Source organism: Trichomycterus rosablanca, chromosome 24, assembly GCF_030014385.1.
Source record: "Trichomycterus rosablanca isolate fTriRos1 chromosome 24, fTriRos1.hap1, whole genome shotgun sequence".
Lineage (NCBI taxonomy): Eukaryota > Metazoa > Chordata > Actinopteri > Siluriformes > Trichomycteridae > Trichomycterus > Trichomycterus rosablanca.
Genome location: NC_086011.1, coordinates 5,814,330 through 5,839,452, shown reverse-complemented (window position 1 = coordinate 5,839,452; position 25,123 = coordinate 5,814,330). Strand labels below are relative to the sequence as shown.

The window sequence follows — 25,123 nt, the reverse complement described above, 5'->3', positions numbered from 1 at the left end:
CCAGCATCGTCCGATCACTGATCACCGGCATGTAGTCACGCCCACTTTGCCTCACACCACGCCCAGTTTTCGCTTTCAACCAATGGCTGTGCGAGAAATAGTAGCAGTACACACACACACACACACACACACACTGAACCAGTTTGTACTGTACTGTACACGCCACCTGCATGTACTGTATACTACCTACAGCACATGTGTATTGCATGCTACAGATTACCTACGTCACTACTATACTACACACACCTGGGTGTATACTATTACACTCTGTAATTACCAGACAGGTGTACCTAATGTTCATTCATTTATATACACCCCATCAGCCCTACAAATGGGTATGTAGTAGTTGTTTCCATTGCTAGCTGGAATGTACTGTACCTGTGTGTTTAATTCTGCCTCCTTTCCAGTGAATGGTACCCTATCGAACAGTATGTTTTTTAATTTGTGGGTCGAGAAACAGTGCACTGGCAAAAAATTACCAATTTGCTGGGACAACACAAGCACCGTATTTGAGCAATAAATACACTGTATTATTCTTCTGTACTTTAGGGCACTGTGCAATGGAAAATGGGCTTAGTATATACTTCAGACTGCAATGCACCAGTATACTGTTTACTACACCAGTATATGCTGTTTACGACAAACCCCCTTTTCTGGAGAAATTAGGCCATTTTTTCCAAAATGAACTAAAAATAATTTGTTAATCCTCTTAAAGCTTTATTATAGTGACAAAAAATACAACAAAGATTACCATTGTTTTCAGTAAACATAACGTTTTTGCTTTATTAAAAAATATCCAAATTTAAATTTTGAGGCCTGCAACACACTCAAAAGTTGAAACAGGCGTGTTTACCAAAGTGTCACATCACCCTACTTATTAACTAAACTTTTTAATAGCTGCTTAACTGTCTGGGGTTGCCATTGCCTAATTCTCTATGTCAAGAAGTAAGACGTTTTTCTTGTTGACATACTTTACCATTAAATAATAATAATTATTTTTATTATTATATAATAATTATGTAATAATACAGTCTTATTATGTAATAATAAAACATTGTTACTTTACCTTCAAAGCTTATTTCTATCATCAGAAACATTTTGAATAGCTGAATATCAAATAATAAACCATTTACTTTTGAATACTACGTATTTACTATCAAAGAAGTGTGTTTTAAAGTGTACCACTGTTGATACTTGAATAACTCTGAGGTAGTACACCAGAGGACTGTGAAAATTGCTGTGTTGAATAATTTTAAGAAAATGAATAATTGTACATTCATAGGCCTTAAATGTTAAGCTTTTGGCTGGCAAGTTTCAAGGTCAAACTAGTGTGGCTAATGTAGTGTGTGATCCCTGTGATTGAGTACATAGTGCATCCATATATGCTGGCTGTATTTAAAATTAAAAGCTTGTAACTACAAATACACTGTATATTAGATATTACAGAGGAATATAATGTACATTACATATAGTTTTCAAATTATAATCAATTTTAAGGGGGATTTTTTTTTTGTGTGGTTGTGTCTCACTTTGGCTTAAAGTGCCATCTAGAGGCTAACCACAGTAACACAGTTAAAATGTTAGTTTGTACAGAATAAAGTTTACTTCTATGTAGGCTAACACATGTTTGGATCTATGAAGCTCATGTGGTAAAAACACAAAAGCGTTTATATACACTGACCCATTACTTACCCATTAGACTCATCTACCTGGTGTGTGCATTAATTGATTATAAAATAATCAACACCTACCATTAGCCAATTAGTTCCTCTGTACACTTTGTAAAATTACACTAATGTGGTAATAACACGTTAGTGTATGTTGTTATGTAAGTGTAGCAGTGTTGTTAGGATTTTTAAAAACTTCACTGTCAATGATGGAAAGACAATAGTTCTCCAACCAAAAATATAAAACCAACAGTGTCCTGTGATCTAAAAGAGCCCACTGATAAAAACTAAAGGAGGGTTCACAGATTCTAGATGGAGACTAAAGCTATTTTCTTTTTTTAAATTATATTAACAGGGTATGTGCCCCATAGACCAGTACAACACAAACACACTACCATGTTATTACCATGTTAGTGCCATTGCAGTGCTGAAAAAGGTCCACCAGCCAAATATCTTAACAGTGAGGGTCGTATAGGGTTTACTTACTGTTGATGAATGCCAAAATGTAGAGACATATCTGCTAAATGATACAATTTCATAACCTGCATCACTGTAAAAAAAATAGCCTGGCTTTCAATGTGCATAACTGATAAAATTAAAATTTTTATTTTAAGACATTGTAGCGCACTGTGCTTAAAAATTGTAATTGTAATAATGTATTAAAATCATTTTCTTTGTATAATTGCTGAATGCACTTACAATTTGAATAATTATTTTTATAAAAATTATTATAATTTTATAAAATTTATCTGTGGGAGTCTGAATTCATTTATTTAGTTTTTATTATTTATTTATATGTAATCAAAATCTATAATTTACTGTAGTGTGGAAGGTATACAGATATTAATAGCTCTTGGGTTTATCCAGGCATGTCAGTGTTTAAGTACACACATCATGAGGTCATGCTTTTACACTTGCAGATACACGTCTGTAAGTTCTGCTCCTTCCTCAGTCATCTGCTGCTGTACTGTTCTTCAGGAATGGAATGCTCTTGTAGAGGCGATGCTGTGTCTGTGTATTGTGGGTGTATGCTAGAAGATGTGAACTTGTTGCTTTATATATGGAAAGAGCATTCTTTAAACACGGTTTGTGCTTCTGTCCTGCTGTGCTGTGATAAATCGACTGTGCTGTCTGTAAAGAAACTCAACCGTGACAAAGGTATTTTCTCAGTGACTCTGAAAATGTCCACACCCAAGTTTCAAAGCTCATGTTCCACACTACATTCAGGTGGAAAATGGGGAAAAAATGTAGGCATGTATAAAAAAGCTTTTTAAATTTTGAAATATATCTACTGGTGGTAATAAGAAGAGACAATGACTGGATGAATAAAGAAATTGTAGTGCTTACACCACTGTGGCAACAGTGTGAGAAAGGCTCTTTTCTGTTTCAACACGGCAATGCCCATGTGTACAATGCAAGGTAAACTAAGACTTAATAAAAAAACATGACTAGCCTGCACAGAGCACCATCCAACACCTTTAAATAAATAAGTTTAAACTCCAACTGTCAGCCAGCTATTACAGCTGAACATTAATGCCTTGGCTTGTTTATGCTTTTGTGTAAAAATGGAATCCTCACAGTAATAAACAGTTCTAAAATTCAGAGGAAAGTCTTTCCAGAAAGCAAGGCTATTTTATGGCCAGTGGGGGACTAACTATAATGGTGCAAAATATAGTTTGGCTGGTTTAATATAGAGAACAGAATCCATTGATTATTAACTCAGTCAAAACCGTAAAACTGCTTCTTTGTTTTGTGACCTATTGAAAAATCAGTGGATCAATAAATAGAAACCACAGACTATAATAGCAAGATTTTTAAAACAACAGGTAATCCCGAGAGTTGTTTCCCCAATATTACTCCAGTAAACTTTAACATTCATGTACACACATTACTGTTACAGTGCGGCTTTTTGAGGATCTAACTCTCTGAAATCTGCCAGTAAACCACATGAAACCGATGCCTGAAGGCCATCTGTCATTCCAATAGTCTTTTTGTCTCTTTCTATGCATCCCTGCCTCTCTCTGCATGCAGGAGTTCTAATGATCCAGAACACCCTTAGACACCTACTATAGCCTATTTATTACTATTGTCTCACATACAGTATAGATGTTTGCCACTGTTACATCAGCTTTCCTTTAAACAACTTTATGTAATCGTTTGAGAACTGAGGACATTATTAGTAGTTCTTGTTGTAAAAGTGAATTTTTTTTTTTTGACAAAACAGCTGTACTGTATATTGTTGAGCTTCATAACAAGCTTAATTGAATACTTGAGTTTCACACATTTTAAATAAAAGACCGGTGTGAACTGCAGCCAGACTAGTCTAGCCTCTGTGCCTGAAAAATATGTGGTCTAGATAAATGCATATGTTGCTCCAAATGCCATTAAATTGTGAAGTGAACTCAATATTAATGCCCATTGTTTTGGAATGGGATGTCCTTCAAGCTCATTTTCTCATACTTTCGGTCATATAGTGTATTTGGAGAGCATTGTTTTGTTTTAAACCTTAGAAATTAAAAGAAAAATGGCTTGTTTGGTTTTATAACCTGATGACCTGAAGCTGGACATATGGCTCGGACAAAGACTAGGGAAGCAACCTTCTTAATAGTGGACAAGTGTGTGGCCTCTCTCTTTTTGACACTCCCTTTATGATAGACTACTATTACTCTGCAGGCCTTTCAGTTTCCAATATGGGCCTTTGAGTCTAAATAAACAGGCTTTAAAGAAGCAGCTGCCGGCTGAAGAAACAAAGACCTGGACTGCCTACATGAACCGCCTGTTCCATATTCTATTGATCTGACCAAGTAAAATTTCTTTCATTCTTTTATTCATTTATTTTTACTAACTGCTTCACATTGGTAATGGTTGCAGTAGGTCCAGCACACCCAGAAACTGAGTACACTGGGTAAAACGCATGGGACTGAATGCAAATCCTTTTATAAAGTCATTCTTTAGCTTATTCTTTTAGTACCTGCCCTATCTTGGTCAGGGGTGTTGTGGGTCTAGAGAGCACTATCCTGTACCAAGGTATAGGGTCCGTAGAACTAGTTGCTGTCCCACACTGACACCACCTGTTGCCCCCTAAGCTTTCACTCTGTCAATCTGATCTAGACAGAACTCATAAAAAAGCCCCTATGATATGATATGATGTGATGAGCTGAGGTGCCTGCTATGGCACATAGGTCTGATATCACTGTATAGATATCATAACCCAGACTAAACAATAAAAGCGTAGCTGGCAGCATTGCGTAGTTGACTCACAGTCTTACGGCAAGAAACGAAACCTCGATGTCACAAGCTGATATCACTTACCTTTGTGTTCTAGCACTTCTTTTTAACAAAAACATGTCTTTCTTATGAGTCACTGCAAAAATAGATACCATTTAGAGAACAGTAAAACAACTTAAATGGCCGATAAGTGCCATAGTAAGGTGGGTAAACAGATATCAACACCAGGAAAAAGAAGGCTGTAAGGAAGTTATCTAAATCAGTAATCATGGAGGAAAAGCCTAAGAATTGCACGGTATCCTAAAGACATAACATTGATGTGTTTTACTTTTGTTACATCGCTGCTATAGTTGCTAGTAACTCTTTGGGTTTTTGCCTGATTTTCACTCAAGTCAAACACAAAAATCAACCAATAACTCAACCACAGTGGCTTGGTGGGTAGCACTGTCATCTCACACGAAAAAGGACCTGGATTTGATTTTCAGATGGAGCGGTCTGGGTCCTTTCTGTTTACAGTTTGCATGTTCTTCCTGTGCCTGTCTGGGTTTCCTAGGTGTGATATGTGTGAATGTAGGTTTGTGTGTTTGCCCTGTGAACCTGTTTGGGGAGTTTCCTGCTTTTCGGCCGGAAAGTGACTGAAAGCACAGATCAAACCCAGGTTCACGGGACCAGTTTTGCTATGTGCCACCCACTCTACCATCAGCATTAAAGTGGTAAATAATGTAGTGTAGTTTTTCATGTTCTTAGATTAGGTTGGAATTTGTAACACCAAAGAGTTCACAAACTTTTTCTTTTTCTCAAAACTGGAGGTGAACCATAATACGTAAACTTTTATTAATGGTAGTTTTGGAGGTTTTTGTTAGGTTGGATACCATACATTCTGCAGGCCTAATTTCTATTTGCACTGTACCTTTTGCAAACAGTAGTGCAGGACTGGATGTTTAAACACCAAGATGAATGAATGAACTCATCCATTTAGCTGCAGGAAGTTTGCTTTAGTTTGCTCAGACTATCTATCTTTAAAGTCTTAAGCTAAACTAAGACTGGTAGATCCAAGAATTGTCTGGATCTGTCCTGTATTTTGGAACTCTAACTTTATAACAGGGAGGGGCGGTTAAGTACTTATGACCACATAGTGTTGTAAGGCTTTGTATGTGTTTTGGTGTCTGAAATTTATTATTTATTTATATAAAGTTAGTTGCATTCAAATCAATCGTGCCTGTTATAGCTGCCAAATGGGAGGCCATCTTCATAATAATGTTCATGGTTTTGGAGTACAAAGTCCAGCAAGCTCATAGTCAACTGTCCACATAGTTTTGACCATAAACTGTATATGTTATAACTCATTGTACTTGCTGTATTGTTTAACCTTCAATACAAGGCCATTAATCCTTTTCAGTGCTTTACCATTTCAATACGCCTCTGAACCATTTAAGTGAAATTTAATCCTCACTTACGCGTAAAAGCAGCAACGCGCTGCCCTGGGGTTGCCAGATATTGCTTTAAATCAGAACTGGAACTTCAAAATAGAGATCAATCCAAAATCAATCCTTTGAAGAAGCAGCAAGATAAGATATACTTTATTTGTCATATATACATATACAGGTGTACAGTACAATGAAATTCTTTCTTCGCATATCCCAGCTTGTTTGGAAGCTGGGGTCAGAGCGCAGGGTCAGCCATCGTATGGCACCCCTGGAGCAGACAGGGTTAAGGGCCTTGCTCAAGGACCCAACAGTGGCTACATAGCAGAGCCTGGATTTGAACCGCCAATCTTCCGGTTGATAGCCCATATTTTAATATATATAATATACATTAATATATATATATATATATATATATATATATATATATATATATATATTAATGTTGTGTCATTAAGTAAACTGGCTGCTTTAATTTACCTATAGGTGTAAGTATCTAAGCAAACAGGTGAGTACGCGATACCTTCTGATGGATTGTCACTTTGGACACTAACAAGCATAAAGTAGTAAAAATAAATAAATGAATAAATTATCCTTAAGTATTTACATTCTGGACCAGTGTTTGTACTAGGTGGGAGGACAATAAAAGCAATTGAGGCTTAAGGACCTTTCATGTGGTCCCACAGTGGAAGTTTAGTGGCGATTGAGCCTTACACAGGTAAGAGGTAAATCAGCCAATCTGGCAACCCTGGACTGTGCTCATGAATACTGTGGCTTTAGGCTAGTGGGTTTTGACAGCGTTTAAGTGTTCCTGAGCTCAGATGGGATTGAAAGAGGCTGAGGAAGTTTACATGGACTTGTGCTTCACCTCATCTGTCAGACTTGCGGGTGGAGGCTCAGTTTGGGGCTGATTTAGGACTGCGCACTGTTTCTGGTTTCCAAAACTGTTTTGCGGACATTTCGCTGTTCTTCTGTTTGATGTCATTTGTCGAGGTCTGTGTGGTCGTGCCTTTCTGGGATCATTTTGACCTATTTATACTTTAACTGTTAAAAGCTTTACCAGTTGGTTTGTGCTTCAAGAGACTATGGCAGCACCGCGATCGTGCGGCCGTCAGCCGATACGCGCAGCGCGTAAATCCGAGTGGCTCCGCGGCGCGCTGGCGCATCACTACAGTCCGGATCTAGAGGTGGAAAACGAGATCGTAGTTCTAGCCACCGGGATCGATCAGTACCTGCAGGAGGTTTTCCATCACCTGTCCTACTGCAGCAGAGGAGATCTGGTGTCCGACCAGGATTTCCGGCTGCTCTGCTCAGTGATGGGTATTAACCCTGACCAGGATGGGGGCAGTTGCGCCGATCTACCTCCTGCTCTAAACTTTAGGGAGTTCCACGCGCGGCTGTGCGGATCCTTCAGCCTGAAAGCGGGTCCGACGCGCCTCGCGCTTACCGAAGAAACCGAGCACGTGGAGCGCGAGATCAAACTGCGCTGTCCTCGGGTGCGCCGCAGAAAGTGCGTCAGTTTCGATTTGTCCCGTCAAAGTACCGGCAAGAGGACAACCCAGTCAGAAAGTGCACCGGAATCCACAGAACCAGGTAATTTCAGGTTCAGTCATTTGGGTGTAGTAGCGGCACAAAAGCTAATAGGCAAACACACCTAATGGCATGTTTTTGGAACGTATGCAGGAAGCAAAAACCCACATGGATGAAACCTCTGACAGTCTGTAATTAAAGGCAAGGCAACTAAACCTAAAATTAATGATGAAATGACAGTTGATGTCACAGTAGCCTTTCTTTAGTGGCCTTTGTATTGTATTGAGTTTATAAGGACAGGCTGACCTAGGCATTGTGACTGTAGTTTCATATATTCTTCACCTTGTCATAATATTTTAAACTGAGCTCAGATGTTTGGTCAGTGTTTTTAAGCAGCTCTTTGTATCATTTTCCAGATCAGTGCTTCTTTTTTACGGACAGTATGTATTAGACCCTACAAAGACCTTATAAAGTAATTGAAAAGTTATTTTGATGTTTTTTTTTTGTTTCTAAACTTCCATGTTTGCCTAAAATTGTCTAGTATTCATTTTGGTATCCTATTTCAGGTGTCTAAAAATGATTCTTTCCTGTTCCTTTCTGTTTCACTTCTGCTTTTGTGATGCAAATTTAATGCAAAGTGAGGTTAGTTTTTCTTACAAGATGGTAAAGGCACCTCTGTACATACAGTAGTTTAAAATCTCAACTTTCATTTAATTTGAATGTTTTTAGTACGTAGTTAGTCCAGTATTAGTTAGCCCAGAGTTTCAAATACAAGCTCCTGACTGAATAACATATATTCACAATAAGAAGAATATATATATTTAAAAACAATTTATGAACAATTAGATTAGGCAGAATGTGTTTTGTCGTTGCAGTGGCATAGCTTGTAGTGTAGGTACTGCACAAACCCAGGATCCTAGAGACCTGGGATCCATCCTCATCTCTGGCCACTACCTGTGAAGAATTTTGCATAATCTCCCAGTGTCAGTGTTGGTTCCCATGTAATAATGACATACATTTAAATTATTTTTTGCATATACCAGCATGTTGAAAGCTGGAATCAGAGAGCAGGATCAGCCATCATGCACATCACCTAAGCAGAAGGGCTTAAGGGCCCAATGGTGGCTGCTTGGCACAGCCTGACCTTACAAATGTGCACTTTAAAATCTGGTGGATAGCCTTTCTAAAGGACTGGAGGCTGTTATGAGCGCAAAGATGAAGGTCAATTCCATATCATGGTCAGGGTTTTGAAATAGGATGTACAAAAAGCTAATGGTCAAGTGTCCACATACTTCTGGCTATATGGTGTAGGTATTTGGCTAGGGGTAATGTTGCTAAACCAATAAGTTATCTTTACTATGCTAATTACAGGACCGGACAGTCAGCAGAGAACCTGGCAGGAGCATGTTGAGGTGGAGAATAGCAGTCTGAGAGAACTTGTGGAAGACCTGCGTTCGGCCCTTCAGAGCAGCGATGCCCGTTGCATATCTTTGGAGGTGGCTCTACGAAAGGAGCGGCTGGCAGCACCAACCGAAAAAACACCACAGATTGTTCAAAGACAAGGCTACAGTACGCAAAGTAAACCCAGTACTAGACAAACTAAACAAACCAGGCGCACCAAGGACCTTTTTCGAGAGCTGGATCTGATTCGCGCTTCACGCAATGGTCAGTTAGAGGAGGCGATGAAGTATAACCAGAGGCTGGAGGAGGAACTGATAAGGGCACATGAAGAGGTCAGCAGGCTGGAGGCAATGGTAGGAAAACTGAGGAGAGAGAGTGCTGACATCAGGAGAAGAGCAGAAGAGGCGAGGGGTGCTCTTGCTGCAGGCTTGGAGAGAGTTAGAGACATCCAGGATCAGGCACTGCAGGTTATGCCACTGCAGGAGAGAGCCCAGAGTCTTGAGGCGGAGCTGAAGAGATTCAGGTACTTTCAGGTGTTTTCTTTGGTCCCTCCCACATTGATGAATGACTAGTGGGCAGTGAAAATCTTTCATAAGTTCTGAACATTTCACTTTAATTGATATTAATTGCAGGCCTGAGGATGAGGAGGATAAAAATGCATCAAGCATTAAGAATGGCCTTGAAGTGCAGTTAACACATCCACGATGACCACCTTCAGGACATGTTTTAGACATGCTCGGTTTTCCTTAGTAATGGTTCAAATTGGACTACAGTAATCCAGGACGAATTGGTTTCCTGTTCTACCCCGTTAGTCATGATCCCTTAAGCATGACTACAGCAGACAGTCACTGCAGCGTATCATTACTGCGTATTAGTGTTTCCTAGGGTAGCGCCAGGTTTAAAGCCTGGCAATGAGTCAACTGCACTGAGATCCCATCCAACTTCAAAGCTATGTGGTTAAAAGTGGTATTGCGCCCCTCCCTCTTTGGTCTTCAGCTCCATCTCCACCCAATTATAAACCAAAAGCATTTTACAAGGGCTGTGAGAACCCTGGAGCAGGTTAATGATTCCTGTGAGCAAATCTATACACGTGTATTAAACAGGTTGTATTGTATTGTAGGGCAGTTGTAGCCTAGCGATTAAGGTACTGGACTAGTAAGCAGAAGGTCGCTGGTTAAAACTCCACCACTGCCAGGTTGCCACTGTTGGGCCATTGAGCAAGGCCCTTAACCCTTAATTGCTTAGACTGTATACTGTATGTCACTTTGGATAAAAGTGTCTGCTAAATGCCGAAAATGTAAATGTATTGGTTTAAAAGGTTTTTAACCAATCAGATAGATCTAAAAATAAAAAGGTTTTTTCACCTTAACTGCATTACTTCTTTGATCAGCAGTTGCTTAGTAATAATAACACTCCTTAGTTTTATCAAAGGTTCATTTATTTACTGATTTGACACGTAGTCTGTACTGTGGTCCAACTATAGAGAAAAAAAACACCATAAAGCATCGTAAATTGGGCTTTTTTCTTGTGTAAGCTTGCTTGACTGTAGACGTTGCCATCAGTGTTTTGGCAGATTTAAATGCGAGTTTGTTTTTTGGTGGTTCTTAGTTGACATCTGGTCATCCTGACAAATTTCTTCTTAGTGCAAGGTGTGAATTTGGGCTTCTTCCTGCCCTTAGAAAAAAGATCATTGTTTTAAGTACTCAGAGACAGTTGTTTGTCCCAGTTACATTGGGACATGTTTGGCTCAGTTTGATTGATTGGAATTGTGAATAATTGAAAAGTATTAGAGGCCATACAGGCCAAGTTTATGAGCAAACTTTCTGCACCAATGTGATTTTTCTATATTTTACCCCATAATACCCACAGAAAAAGAACAGAAGCAGAAATTTCCCAATACTGTCCCAATCCCAGTACAATATTATTCTATAATACTATAGACTTGTTTAGCAACACACAGGTGGTGCAGCGATAAAGTCCCACTATAGCCCGCTATCGTGACAAAATGACAAAAAACAAGTTCTTTGATATTAATATGCACTTCATGGTCAAAGGCACGTGGACATCTGAACATGATCATGGTTTCTTCTACATCCCCAGTGTTCAACGTTTATCTGCAGCTTCGAGATTTTTTTTGACTGTACAAATCAGAAAAATGAGCCTAAGTGATTTTTCTGCTCCCCTCCTTGGATGGAAAATATTTAGATTAGGGTGTAAAAAAATTAAAGAAGTACCCTAAACAAAAAGACTTTTCAGATCTTATACATCTATTGAATAAATTATTTACGTTGTTTATTTTATCATTATGGCTAATTCAGCTCATCTTCAGCTGAATGTTTCACCCATCTGCCTGCAGCTGTAATGAATTAAATGATCAGAGTAGTTATGGGGTGCTGCAACGTTCATTCCTTCACCAGTACAGAACAAGCTAGAACCTGTTGCATCGATTACTTAGAGTAGTGTCTGCATTATCCACATCAGCAACACCAAACCTGGTGTTTTATCTTCATACCTACATTTCATCAAGTACACTAAATGGCCAAATATGTAAACGCCCAACTCAGACGCTTAATTTTCCTTCCGGGGCCCAACCCAATCATAAAAAAGATCCCAGACCATTATTTCTTCTCTACCAAACATGGCACTGTGCATTCAGACAGTGTTCTTCTGGCATCTGTTAAACCCAGATTTGTCTGACAGGCTGCCAAAGAGTAAAGCTTCAGAGTCCAATAGCTGTGTGCTGGTTTTATGCTGGTTTTATGCACTTCAGCAACAGGCGTAGCTGAACAAACAAACGTTGTATTGCTATAAAATCGAAAGAGATTTAATTGAATCTATTGTGAGAAGATCATGATGGTAAACCCAATTTTAGTGCACCCACATTGTATTCAAACTGTCACTTTGTTTTGATCTTCCTGACAGATCCCAGTGCAGCTGCAAACATCTGAGTGAACACAGACCTGAACCTCTGGTCAGATCTACACATCGAGTGCTACCCACAGGTCAAGATAAGACCCTCATCAGAGGTAAGGAGGACATGTGCTATTGTAGACAAGTGAATTATTCATTTGTACAGGTCTGCATGAAATATAAGATATATGGATTATAAATATATGGATTTACAATGAGAACAAATTTATACAGTTGTTCACCAGATATGATCTTGGAATTAGAGGAGATGCCTGGAGAAAGTCTTTACAAAAGTTGGCAATAGAGTGAGCTAGAATTAGGTGCAGCTATGCCCATTGTTCCCTAATGCAGGCGGAGTTTAATGCATAACACAAACCAACCGACTCAAACTTTAGTAAAGGAATTTATTATAGAAAATAGACCAAATGTCACACGTCAAACTTCTTACCTTCTTTTAGTTAAGTTCTAGTTGAGATATATGTGTATTGTTTTGAGTATCTGTTAACACTAAGTGTGAATTTTACTAGCACATTTTATTTGTTACATTTACTGATTTGACATTTTATTAAACAATAAATAAATCAACTACTTAATCATAAGTCACATTACTTTGAAATTGATGTATCTATCTTTTTCTGGCAGAGGAAGCCCTGCAAAGGGCAGTTGAGGGTCGAGCAGCATCAGATGAAGAGGAGGAGAGGACAGACGAGGAAGATCAGTGCTGCCTGTTGGAGGTGAAGCGACTGACCAACAGACTTCACAACTGTCCAAAAGGGTGAGAGTTTTAATGTTATTTATTTGTCAAAATTTTTTAATTTTTTTTAATTTTCTATCAAACAGCCCTTCTTGCTGTGAGGCAGCAGCGCTACCCAGTGCGCCTCCGTGACACCCCATGTATGGCACATACAACAATGAAGTCCCTACACTTTACACAGCTAAAGACTTGCATGAAACATGAATGGCACAATAGTTCTGTTACAAAAGGGTTAACATGCTTCTGTCTCATGTTTTCGGAACATGTACAAATTTGCTAGTTTATATTTTATTCCTATAAGGCAAAACAACAAAAATTGTGTTTTTGTACAATGTACAGGTCAAAGACAATTTACAAACCATTGCTTTTATTAATGATATAATACCTGATTTATTAACGTTTAACTTTACCTGTTTTATTATTAAGGTATTTAGGTTGTTTTCAGATCAGTGGGTGTGTCACAGTTTTAAAACCACTCCCTATTTTACATTCCTTTCTTATGTAGCAAGTTGATAGCTGAAGAGATGTTGACGATGGAATGCTGATGAAGGAATGTTGAATATTTTGACGCTATTCTCTGCTTCCAATATGTGTTTCTGTTTTGCTAGATGTCAGAAAATGGCGGTGTGTCAGCTGCTCATGTTGCAGAACTTTACAGGCCACTACAGTGGTCACAGCAGACACTCTGGAGCCCCAGAATTAAAAACGAGAGGAAGACGACACCAAACACTGTTGAGCGGAAAGGAAACGGAAAAAGTGAGAGCATATTACAAATCAATGATAAACATTATGTTTAAAATACATGTTATCTACAAAAATGGGTTTGGGCTATTACTCAAGCTTTACCTTTCATTCATTCATTCTATAATCAATCCTTCCTTCCTTCATAGATTCAATCATTTCTATATTCATTCCTTCCTTCCTTCCTTCATTCATTTCTATATTCATTCATTTAACTATTCAATTATTCTTATATTTATTCTTTCCTATATATATTGATTCCCTGATTCATTTATTTATTTCTATATTCCTTTATTCATTCATTTATTTCTATATTCCTTTATTCATTTAGTCATTCCTATATTCATTTATTCAGTCATTCATTCATTTATTCATACATTCATACATTCATTCATTCATACAATTGTTCTTCTATTTATTCATTCCTATATGTATTAATTCCTTTATTCATTTATTCATTTCTATATTCCTTTCTTCATTTATTCCTTCATCAATTCTTATTATACTACTTTATCCTGGTGGGTAACAAATGAGTCCACATGAATCTATAATGTATTTGTGTGTGTGTGTGTGTGTGTCAGAATGTAAAGATAAAGCAGGAGGAGGTGAACAGTATGAGCTCAGATGTTCAGATGGTGGATACAGGCCGAACACGTCTATCATTACTGGAGGAGAAACTCATGGACGCTCTCTCCCTACTGCTGCAGCTTCGAGATAAAGTACAGTCCTAAAAAATGTGAACTAACAAATAAGTAATGTTTATAATAAAGACCATGCTTAAGAGTTTGTCACCCTGCCTAATATACAGTATGTTAGATCTATTATTGGTGACCCAATGTATGTGGACACTTGATCAAACAAAGCCATTTCTTACATATTTCCCCAAAAGTTACATACTGGACCTTTAATAACCAAATGTAATAAATAAAAGCCATATGCCCAAGTGCTCTTACTGGTATTATGGATACTGGTTAATGGATTTGCACTGCCATCTAGTGGAAAATTTAATGTAATGTAATTTAATCTTTATGGTTTTGGGAGTAAAATACACTATTTGGGGAAAAAATATTGAAACACCCCTTCTGGTTGTTGAATTCGTGTGTTTCAGCCACTACACTTGCTGACAGTTGTAATAAATCAATTATTTAAAGAAAATTAAATGCTTCCAACTTTGCAGCAACACTTTATGGAATGCCATTTTCTGTTCTTACATTACTGTGCCCCTGTGCACAAAACAACGTCTATAAAGCCATGAGGAGAAGCTTGCTTAGAGCTTGCTGATCTCAGTCCCACTGAATAGCTTTGGAATGAACTGGAACATTAATTGAGGCTTTCTTGACCAACATCAGTGCCCAGCCATAAAAATGCTCTCATCTTTTGACTAAATGGGCACAAATTCCCACACACATACGTCAAAGTCTTGTGAGATGCATTCTCAGAAGCATGGCTGTTTTTGTAGATGAAAAGATCATAGAGGTCACCTAATTTTAATATTATTTTAATACAAGCTCTTGTTCAGGGGTCCACATACTTATAGTGTGTATACTATATACAGTGTATCACAAAAGTGAGTACACCCCTCACATTTCTGCAGATATTTAAGTATATCTTTTCATGGGACAACACTGACAAAATGACACTTTGACACAATGAAAAGTAGTCTGTGTGCAGCTTATATAACAGTGTAAATTTATTTTTCCCTCAAAATAACTCAATATACAGCCATTAATGTCTAAACCACCGGCAACAAAAGTGAGTACACCCATAAGAGACTAAACCCCTAAATGTCCAAATTGAGCACTGCTTGTCATTTTCCCTCCAAAATGTCATGTGATTTGTTAGTGTTACTAGGTCTCAGGTGTGCATAGGGAGCAGGTGTGTTCAATTTAGTAGTACAGCTCTCACACTCTCTCATACTGGTCACTGAAAGTTCCAACATGGCACCTCATGGCAAAGAACTCTCTGAGGATCTTAAAAGACGAATTGTTGCGCTACATGAAGATGGCCAAGGCTACAAGAAGATTGCCAACACCCTGAAACTGAGCTGCAGCACAGTGGCCAAGATCATCCAGCGTTTTAAAAGAGCAGGGTCCACTCAGAACAGACCTTGCGTTGGTCGTCCAAAGAAGCTGAGTGCACGTGCTCAGCGTCACATCCAACTGCTGTCTTTGAAAGATAGGCGCAGGAGTGCTGTCAGCATTGCTGCAGAGATTGAAAAGGTGGGGGGTCAGCCTGTCAGTGCTCAGACCATACGCCGCACACTACATCAAATTGGTCTGCATGGCTGTCACCCCAGAAGGAAGCCTCTTCTAAAGTCTCTACACAAGAAAGCCTGCAAACAGTTTGCTGAAGACATGTCAACAAAGGACATGGATTACTGGAACCATGTCCTATGGTCTGATGAGACCAAGATTAATTTGTTTGGTTCAGATGGTCTCAAGCATGTGTGGCGGCAATCAGGTGAGGAGTACAAAGATAAGTGTGTCATGCCTACAGTCAAGCATGGTGGTGGGAATGCCATGGTCTGGGGCTGCATGAGTGCAGCAGGTGTTGGGGAGTTACATTTCATTGAGGGACACATGAACTCCAATATGTACTGTGAAATACTGAGCAGAGCATGATCCCCTCCCTCCGGAAACTGGGTCGCAGGGCAGTGTTCCAGCATGATAATGACCCCAAACACACCTCTAAGACGACCACTGCTTTATTGAAGAGGCTGAGGGTAAAGGTGATGGACTGGCCAAGCATGTCTCCAGACCTAAACCCAATAGAACATCTTTGGGGCATCCTCAAGCGGAAGGTGGAGGAGCGCAAAGTCTCGAATATCCGCCAGCTCCGTGATGTCGTCATGGAGGAGTGGAAAAGCATTCCAGTGGCAACCTGTGAAGCTCTGGTAAACTCCATGCCCAGGAGAGTTAAGGCAGTTCTGGGAAATAATGGTGGCCACACAAAATATTGACACTTCAGGAACTTTCACTAAGGGGTGTACTCACTTTTGTTGCCGGTGGTTTAGACATTAATGGCTGTATATTGAGTTATTTTGAGGGAAGAATAAATTTACACTGTTATATAAGCTGCACACAGACTACTTTTCATTGTGTCAAAGTGTCATTTTGTCAGTGTTGTCCCATGAAAAGATATACTTAAATATCTGCAGAAATGTGAGGGGTGTACTCACTTTTGTGATACACTGTATATAATTAATAAGTGTGGAGATCATTGTTTGACCTGTAATCATATGCTTTTCTGTTCTGCCAGAGGATGTCCCGGAGAACCTTGGGTAAAATCCTGTTGGATACGCTAGATCAGTGCAACAGAAAAGGTCAAGGTGAGCAACCTAGTGGTTTGTAGCATAAATAATAGATTCTGTTGTTGGCACACATTTAGCCTGAAGATTTTTTGGTGCTTGGCTTATTGCACAAAATTAAAATATTTGTAAACAAAGTGCTGAAACTTAATGGCCAAAAGTGTTTCTAATAAAATCAAGCAAGTAAATGTATTTATATAAAGTATTAAATATCTTTTCCTTACGCAGAATCCACTCCTGTTTGTCAAGTAGTGGACACTCTTTGTCAGCAGCTGGTCTCCAGTGACCTCCAATGTGAAGAGGAAAAGGTTATATCGGGGTTGCACCCTAGTGTGACCTCACATCACCAAAAAGCTAATAAAACTCTACTTATTTCCTGCTAATCATTTATTTATTTTGTTTGCTTTTTGCACATACAAATTGGTATTGGTAATTGCCTTATTGTGATTCTCTGGCTGCTTGTCCCACCTCCACACTGGCCGAGATGAGCTGAGAATATCATGCTTCCTCCAACACGCATGCATTTATTCATGAGCACATATTTTTTACCTGCAAGTGGTGGAAAATCACAGAGAGCCAAATGGGAGAGAGGAGACACCCTGTGAACTCCATGATACCCATAGTGCAGGTCACAGTTGTACAATAATGTACGATGAACTCTGGTCGACCTCTTTCCAGCACTGTATATTATTTATTTTTACACTCCAGACTTTTTTCAAACCCTGATCACATGTATCTTTCATTGTTATTTCTTTCTATAGGGTTACGGTAAATGGACAGAAGTTGTATAAGGAAAGTTCAATTTTTATATGAGTATGAATATATTCGTTTAAAGCATGTTATTAACTATTATATAATGAAATATAAAGAGTTTATTTTAAATCATTCAAGTTATATATTATTTGTGTATATTTAAAATACTGCAAGCATTTGTAACATGCAGGTAATGAAATAAAGTCCATGCATGGTTTTACTGAATAAAAATATTAATATCAGACAATCAATTTGCTTTGATGTAGATTTGTTTCTTCATGCACTTTATTAGTTATTAAGCTACACTACAAGTTTTTGGACACCTGACCATGTGCTTGTTGGACATCCCATTTCAAAAACAAATCTGTGTGATACTATCAGCTATACCAGCCGTTCTGAGAAGGTTTCTGACAAGTAGGTCTGTGGGAATTTGTGCCCTATCAGTCAAAAGAGCATTTGTATGGCTGGGCGCTGATACTGGGCAAGAAAGCTTTAATTGGTGTTCCAGTTAATTCCAAAGCTTTTCAGTGGGATTGAGTTCAGTAAGGGCCCTGTGCAGGCCACTGGAGCCTCTTTAAATCAAGCTTTTTATCATGTCTTTATAGAGCTTGCTTTTTGCACAGGGGCACTGTCATGTTGCTGCAAAGTAGACAGCATAATTTTCTTAATATAATTTATTTATTACACCTGTTAGCAACTGTTGTGGCTAAAACACATGAATTCCGAAATTAGAAGGGGTGTCCCAATACTTTTGTCCATATTGTGTATTTAGCAGTGCAGCATATTTCATTTGACCTAAAACATGCTACAAACCAAGTTTTTAAGAATTATGACTTTGTTTTAGTGCCAGAAAGTGACAGCATGGCAGTGCTGGGACATGAACTCTCAACCAGTATCTTGAAGACCAGTACATTTTGTAAAATTGAACTGTAAATCCATTTACACATTTACTCAGCCATTCTTCCCTTGAGGTGATTTGGATTTGTCCTCTTTCTGCATGTTTTGAGAGATTAAAGGAAACTGGACACCTTGACTGGAGGCAGTGATTAAACTCAGGTGCTCAGGTTCTATCTTGCTGGATTACAATCCACTCTGCACAACTGCACCACCATGAAGTTATAATAACTTCATGGGTTTAGATAGTGAGTCGGAGTGATTTCAGAATGTTTGATGAAACCTATGTATTGGACAAAGTGAATCTAGCAAGATTTTATTTAGGTCCTGCAATTCCACTGACTGTCTAGCAGATGGCACCAGACATTCACATGTACCGGTAAACTAGTGAAATAGAATGAACTGTATAATGATCATCATATCAGCTTAGTTGTATTTGCCATGTATAAATAATTTAAAAAGTGGTTTGTAACTGTAGGGGCCAGTCATATGATAATGAAAGTAACATGTCGGGAAAGTACAATGGAGTCCAAGCTCATCTTAAACAAAGAAACCCTTTGATTTGTTATGTCCCCTGTGCAGCACATGCACTGAATTTAGTTGGTGTCAATGCTGTTGACAGTAGCCCAGAAGCTGGATGTTTTTTTGACTTTGTACAGGCAATGTACACATTTTGTGCATCATCTACACACAGGTGGGGAAAGGTTTTCCGTGATACTGATATCAAACTCACACTGAAATCACTTTCAGGCACTCGATGGAGCGCACGAGCTGAGTCAACTAAGGCTCTTTGGAAATATTATGCACAACTGAGAGAGGCATTGAATGATATGTCTAAAGATATGGAGGAGAAATGTGTAACTCGAAGTGAAGCCTCTGCACTCTGTGACAAATTGGACATGTTGGAGATGGCCTTCATGGCATACTTCTGGGACACAATACTACAGAGGTTCCAAGCCACAAGCCTGCAGCTGCAGAAGCATGATATTGACACATGTACAGCTACACAACTTCTCTTGTCTTTACAAGACTTTGTGGCAGCACAGAGAGATAACTTTGAGGTGTTTGAAGGGGCAGCTTTAAATGTCAACACTGCTGTCTCCCAAGAGTACAGGCATGACCTCCAGCGTACAAAGAAGCGCAAACTCTTTGCCCAGGGGCCCAGACTATCCTTAATCTGTCCTTGGGTGATACTCTTCTCAAGAAAGTATTCTTTCCATCATCATAAGACGCAGTGAAAGATAAAAGCTTTTGCTCCAGCTTTTACTTTGTCCATTTGATTAAAAATAAAATTCCCTTGTGATTTAGGATGGCAGTTTTGGAGAGCTGGCTTCTCTTCTGCTTAATTAATGTTCCAGCAGCTTCTAGTTCACAGCAGACCTTTTTATGTTTTTTTTAATTTCCTTTTTACATAAATTGACAGTCTGGGGTTTCTTCTTATGGTAACTCAGTCATAACAAAAAAGTCAAACAAATTAGTCACTAGCTGCATTCAATTATCAATCATAATCATAAATGACATTACAGTCCTTTGTGCACCATCTAATGAATCTAAGTTGTTGTATGTATATTTATGACCCAGCAATATGTTTATGAAGGAACTGATGAAGGAAAATAGACTACAGTTAGCAACTGCATACCCACAACATTGTAGTTTGTAGAATAATCAATACCCATACAAAAAAATTTGTACCTAATAAAGTGCTCAGTGAGTGTATTTGTAACTGTGTCTAAAAAAGAACAATTACAGTGAGCTATTTACTTGGATAGTAACACAAACTAGTTTTTACACAAGTGGTGACTAATTCTGTCTTTTTTTTATTGATATATAATGAATTTTTAAATCCTGAATGCCATACTTTTAGTAGTTTTCGCATTTATTTTTAATGTGTTGCAGGCATCAAATGTAACATTCGTTTATTTATAAAATCAAATCAAATTGGTCGACCAAAACACAAATCACACACTCTACTCTTGCTTTTATTATTTATTATAAATCATATATAAATCTAATTATACAAAAACACAGAGTTTAAACAGACTAACCAGAGTAATGGAACTAGCAAAAGGTGTGACTAATTAACTACCATGGCAACTGGAAACGAGAACAGGAAACAGACCAAATAAGGAAAGTGAAATGCAGAACTCATTGAAAGGTGGAAATGAAAATTAAATTGGTCAAAATGTAACTTATAGAATTAAGTGCTGCAAAACTCAAGATTTTGTTTAGTTCTACAAAGAGAGGAGACAAATTATTTAACAATTAAAACGGTTAAAAAATAAATTGCTCAGCATTGAGATTACATCTGATTTTAAGTTTGAGGTTGTAATAAATGCATCTTCTCAGGTTTGGTTTCTTCCTTAATGAGGTTAAATTCTCCTTATGGATAAAATGCTCTATCATGCTCATACATTGTTTATTTATGTTTCTTTTGAGTATGTGTAATACCCCAGTTTCACTTGCAGAAAAGCAGCTCCATGTTATGATCTACCTCGATACTTCTGTTCTGATTTAACAAAACTGCACATTTTAGATGCACAAATTAAATTGTTTTGTAGAGTGAATTTTGTTCACTTTGTAATTGTTACAAAAAAACAGTTTATATTTATAAAATACAGTCAAATTAGACTAACCAAATTAACTTAACTAGCAATAGGCATGACTAATTAACTACCATGGCAACTGGAAATGAGAACAGGAAACAGACCAAATAAGAGTAACTGCTGGTTCCTCTTTTAGCTTTTCATTACTTTGAGAGCACAATGTAGAAGAATGTAGTGACAACAATTTAGGGATGATTTCTGGTTTTATTAACTTTCCACTTGTAGATTATTGAATCAATCATACTAACAGGGATTTTAATACTTAATTTAAGAAGACAATTTAATTTCACCAACTATATATTGATAGAGCATTATGCTAACAAGCAGCAAACAAACTAGCAGATTAGCAGATAATGCAAACACACTAGCAGTTTGTGGTTTACTGACACTGACTCAGTAGCCTGCTAATATGTGGTTAAAAAGGTATCCTATATCCTATAAATACTCTCACTGATTAATCCTGCTCATGGTCTTAATTGGTCTGGCACAACCAGAAGAAACAACATGAGAGGACTGCACTTGAACAAGTATTAACTGGTCTGGGTTTGATCCATTTCCTTGATCACTGCGTGTAGAAATGTCTAGTTTAAATTCCCCCTTGGGATGATTAAGTGAAGGTAGATAGATATAGATAGGCAGATAACTTTACTCCCATAGGGAAAGTCAGTAATTACAACAGCTCAAGGTACACTTAAGTAAAAGTAAACAAGTGTTATAGTACAGCGCTATGCAGTTAGATAAATAGAATAAATTGCTTATAGTATGATACCCTGTAATGATTGGTCCAGGGTGCATTTTAGGTTGGGAAGATCAGTATTGCTGAACAGTTACTACATGTATAATAGGTTACACTATGTGGTAGGCACAGTGGTGTAGCTGGTAAAGTGAGTGCTTCATAGCAACTTTGGTCCTGGGACCAGTGTTGGAGAACTGCTTTTAATTATTGTATGTCTGGGTTTCCTTAATGAACTCTGAATACCCCTACCATCCTATAAGATTTCAGAAAATAGATTGTCTATAATGTGGCTTAATCAAGTGAATGTGATTGTGGGGTATTTAAATAAAGGAATTGTTGTAATTATACATATTGTAGTATTTGCTCACACCCTTAAAAGCTAGTCTCATAGCATGTTTATATCATCCCTTTACACACTGAATTTTAACTTTTCTTTTGTTACTCTGTTATGTTCCACTCTTGTTAGCCCAGTGGGGAGGGACCTTTCGACATCTGCATAAGAACAATGATGTTCAGTTATTTTCTCAGAGCCTTTCTCTGTCTCTCTCCCTCTATCTCATGGATAAGAACGCTCTGTTCATAAGCACATGAAACTACGAGGACACTTGAGTCCAAACTTCTGCAGATAAAAGTTAAACCCTCACTGATATAATTCCTGCCTATCAGTCTTGATCCTTGTTATGGCTAAAATGCCTTGATTGTGAAACAGGCCTTCTCATCCAACACTTACATTTACAGTTATAACATTTAGCAAATGGTTTTGTTCAAAGCAATTTAAAATTGTGACATTTGTTTCCATTTACTTAATTACAATTCAGTGAGACTTTGCATTAAATTGTGCACGTTGATCAGAAAATAAGAACACACCCATATAGACAGAGTAATGTATTCCTTTATTTATTCATTTTACTTATTTACAAGTACCACTGTTGAGTCCTGTCTTAAGCAGCGGCATGCAGGGCATAAGGAAGCAGTAAGAAAATTTGAATTTTTCATCATACATTTCAGTCAGGCTTCAGGCTTCAGAACCAGCCATACATCAAACATATACAGTACATTATTAAATCATTTATAGTCAAACCTTCTGAATCATTAGGGAAAATGTCAGTGTACCTTGAACTTTCTCTGAGATGATTATTCTCCTAGACCAGGATCCAAACTTAAATTGAATTTCAAATGACAAAAGTCCTGAACATCAATGAGCATAAAAGATTTTGGAGGGTTTGATTTGGTTACTTGTAGTTTCTGCTTCTTTACCCTTGTGATTTACAAATTCATAAGCACCTCTTCTAGCAACAAAACAGCTCTATTTTTGCTAATTGCCCATCAATGCATTAAACCAAGTGAACGCAACATGAAAAAAGCTTTGTGGTACTGAGCCATGCTGCAATTAAGGCCTACAACGTTCAGTTTGCTACTGAACTAGCTTGAGTGTGAGGTTTATAGGATATTAGGCACCTACTTCTGATATGTTAAAAAAAAAAAATACAGTAAATATCTCTTCTGGCACAATGCAAAAAAGACATTTAATAAAATGCAAAATAACACATTATTTATAGAATAAATATATTATATATACATCTGCTTTGTATTCATCTCTAGAAATAAATAAACAGAGCAATCCCATACCCTGAAGAAGTATTCACAACCAAAGGGTCACAATGGGACAACGGTGGCACAATTCGAAGGAAGGCGAATTGCACGATGTGATGAGTTCATGACTGCTAAATGCATCGTTGTAACATATTGTATAAATGCATTTTTCCATACAGAAGTTAGAGCAGGAACTGTGAGTGCTCCTGTTAAAAAAGATGACCTCTCGTGGCTTTACAGTAAGCTTTGCACAGTTGCACAGTGAAGTGTTCAAGCATTGTGCTTGCCAGAATAAATCCATTTCAGAGATGAACAAAATAATGAGCTTCTGCAGAGAATAAAGAAAAAAAAAAGACAACAGGAAAGTCTCATGCTCGGTGATTTTCACATGTTCTGTGCTTAGCACAATTCATTCAGCTGGCCCCATTGTAGAACATAAAGGAAAGAAAGTCCCTCCACTAAGACATGATACATCTGCAACCAACATAAACCAAAACTCACAGTCACAACTGATCTAGACTGTGTGCATGTTAGGGATGGGCATTATTATTTTAATATCTGAAGGTGTATTAATATTTGCACATTAATCTGTTATTTAAATAAGGCACATTGGCAAAGGTGGGTGGGAGCCAAAATACCTTCTAAGTGTTGTTAATAAAATTAAATTGTAGATAGTTAAGGAAAGTGTTTAGTGTTTTTTATATATATACTGTATATATATATATATATATATATATATATATATATATATATATATATATATATCTCTTAAAGTACTCTTAATTATTCCAGTACAAATACTGCTACTTTAAATTACTCCAGTAAAAGAATTGCTACTATAATTTCATAGAAAATAGAAAATTCATATTCAGGTACAATTTGTTGCTTGAATAATGACTCTCATAAAGAACTATTAAATGACTTAAAATATTTAATTACTGCTGAATGTTTTGTTGAGAAAATATTCACTTCTGTAAATGTATGCTTACTTGAACAAACTGTTACTTAAGTGCATTAACATGTACGGCATTTAGCAGCTTACAATTCTGACCATGTACACTGTAAGCAATTGAGGGTTAAGGGCCTTGCTTAAGGGCTCAGCAGTGGCAACCTGGCAGCTTGAATCAGGGACCTTAACTGCTGAGCTACCACTGCCCAGTAAACGTGTTGTTGAGAAAATGAAATCACAAAACGGGACTGTAGGAAACGTATTTTCAAGTAAAAGTACTATTATGTTGACGTAATTGCTGGCGCTGCCACAGTGGATCTCTCACAGTGGGGAAACACTGGGTGCAAGGCACAATGTTCTGAGGTTAGCTGATTGTAACTGAGTAACTGTAGCATTTAACACCCCACCTCTGAACTAATATGGAATAAAAAATAAAATATTTTTGTTAAAAGAAATCTGACAATGATTTGACCAGAGCACATTAATGTAACAGTGCATGCAAAAAATAAATGTTAACCCTTTGATTTTAGGAGTAACAGTTATTGGCAGTATGATTCATTTTCTACTTTGATATCTGAAAGCTAATCGTTTAACAATATGAACATTCAAATAACCAAAATTGTTAAAATGCCC

The 25,123-nt window shown here is 37.7% G+C and overlaps 1 protein-coding gene across 1 annotated transcript; it reads left to right on the top strand.

The window, feature by feature from the left end:
- The first annotated feature begins 7,404 nt into the window (after positions 1–7,404).
- si:ch211-112f3.4 (EF-hand and coiled-coil domain-containing protein 1) lies at positions 7,405–17,524 on the top strand. The gene is made up of 8 exons (XM_062987180.1): positions 7,405–7,912; positions 9,221–9,773; positions 12,173–12,277; positions 12,798–12,935; positions 13,523–13,670; positions 14,237–14,374; positions 16,914–16,983; positions 17,191–17,524. The coding sequence occupies exons 1-8, from the start codon at positions 7,405–7,407 to the stop codon at positions 17,343–17,345; spliced, it is 1,815 nt and encodes a 604-aa protein (XP_062843250.1). The 3' UTR covers positions 17,346–17,524.
- Positions 17,525–25,123: the final 7,599 nt, after the last annotated feature.

What these genes read in the sequence shown, in the direction of transcription:
- si:ch211-112f3.4 (XM_062987180.1), top strand. Translation starts at nt 7,405, where the DNA reads ATGGCAGCACCGCGATCGTGCGGCCGTCAGCCGATACGCGCAGCGCGT. An exon ending in ACCGGAATCCACAGAACCAG is followed by an intron (nt 7,913 to 9,220) that starts GTAATTTCAGGT and finishes TGCTAATTACAG; the next exon opens with GACCGGACAGTCAGCAGAGA. An exon ending in GTGCAACAGAAAAGGTCAAG is followed by an intron (nt 16,984 to 17,190) that starts GTGAGCAACCTA and finishes TTCCTTACGCAG; the next exon opens with AATCCACTCCTGTTTGTCAA.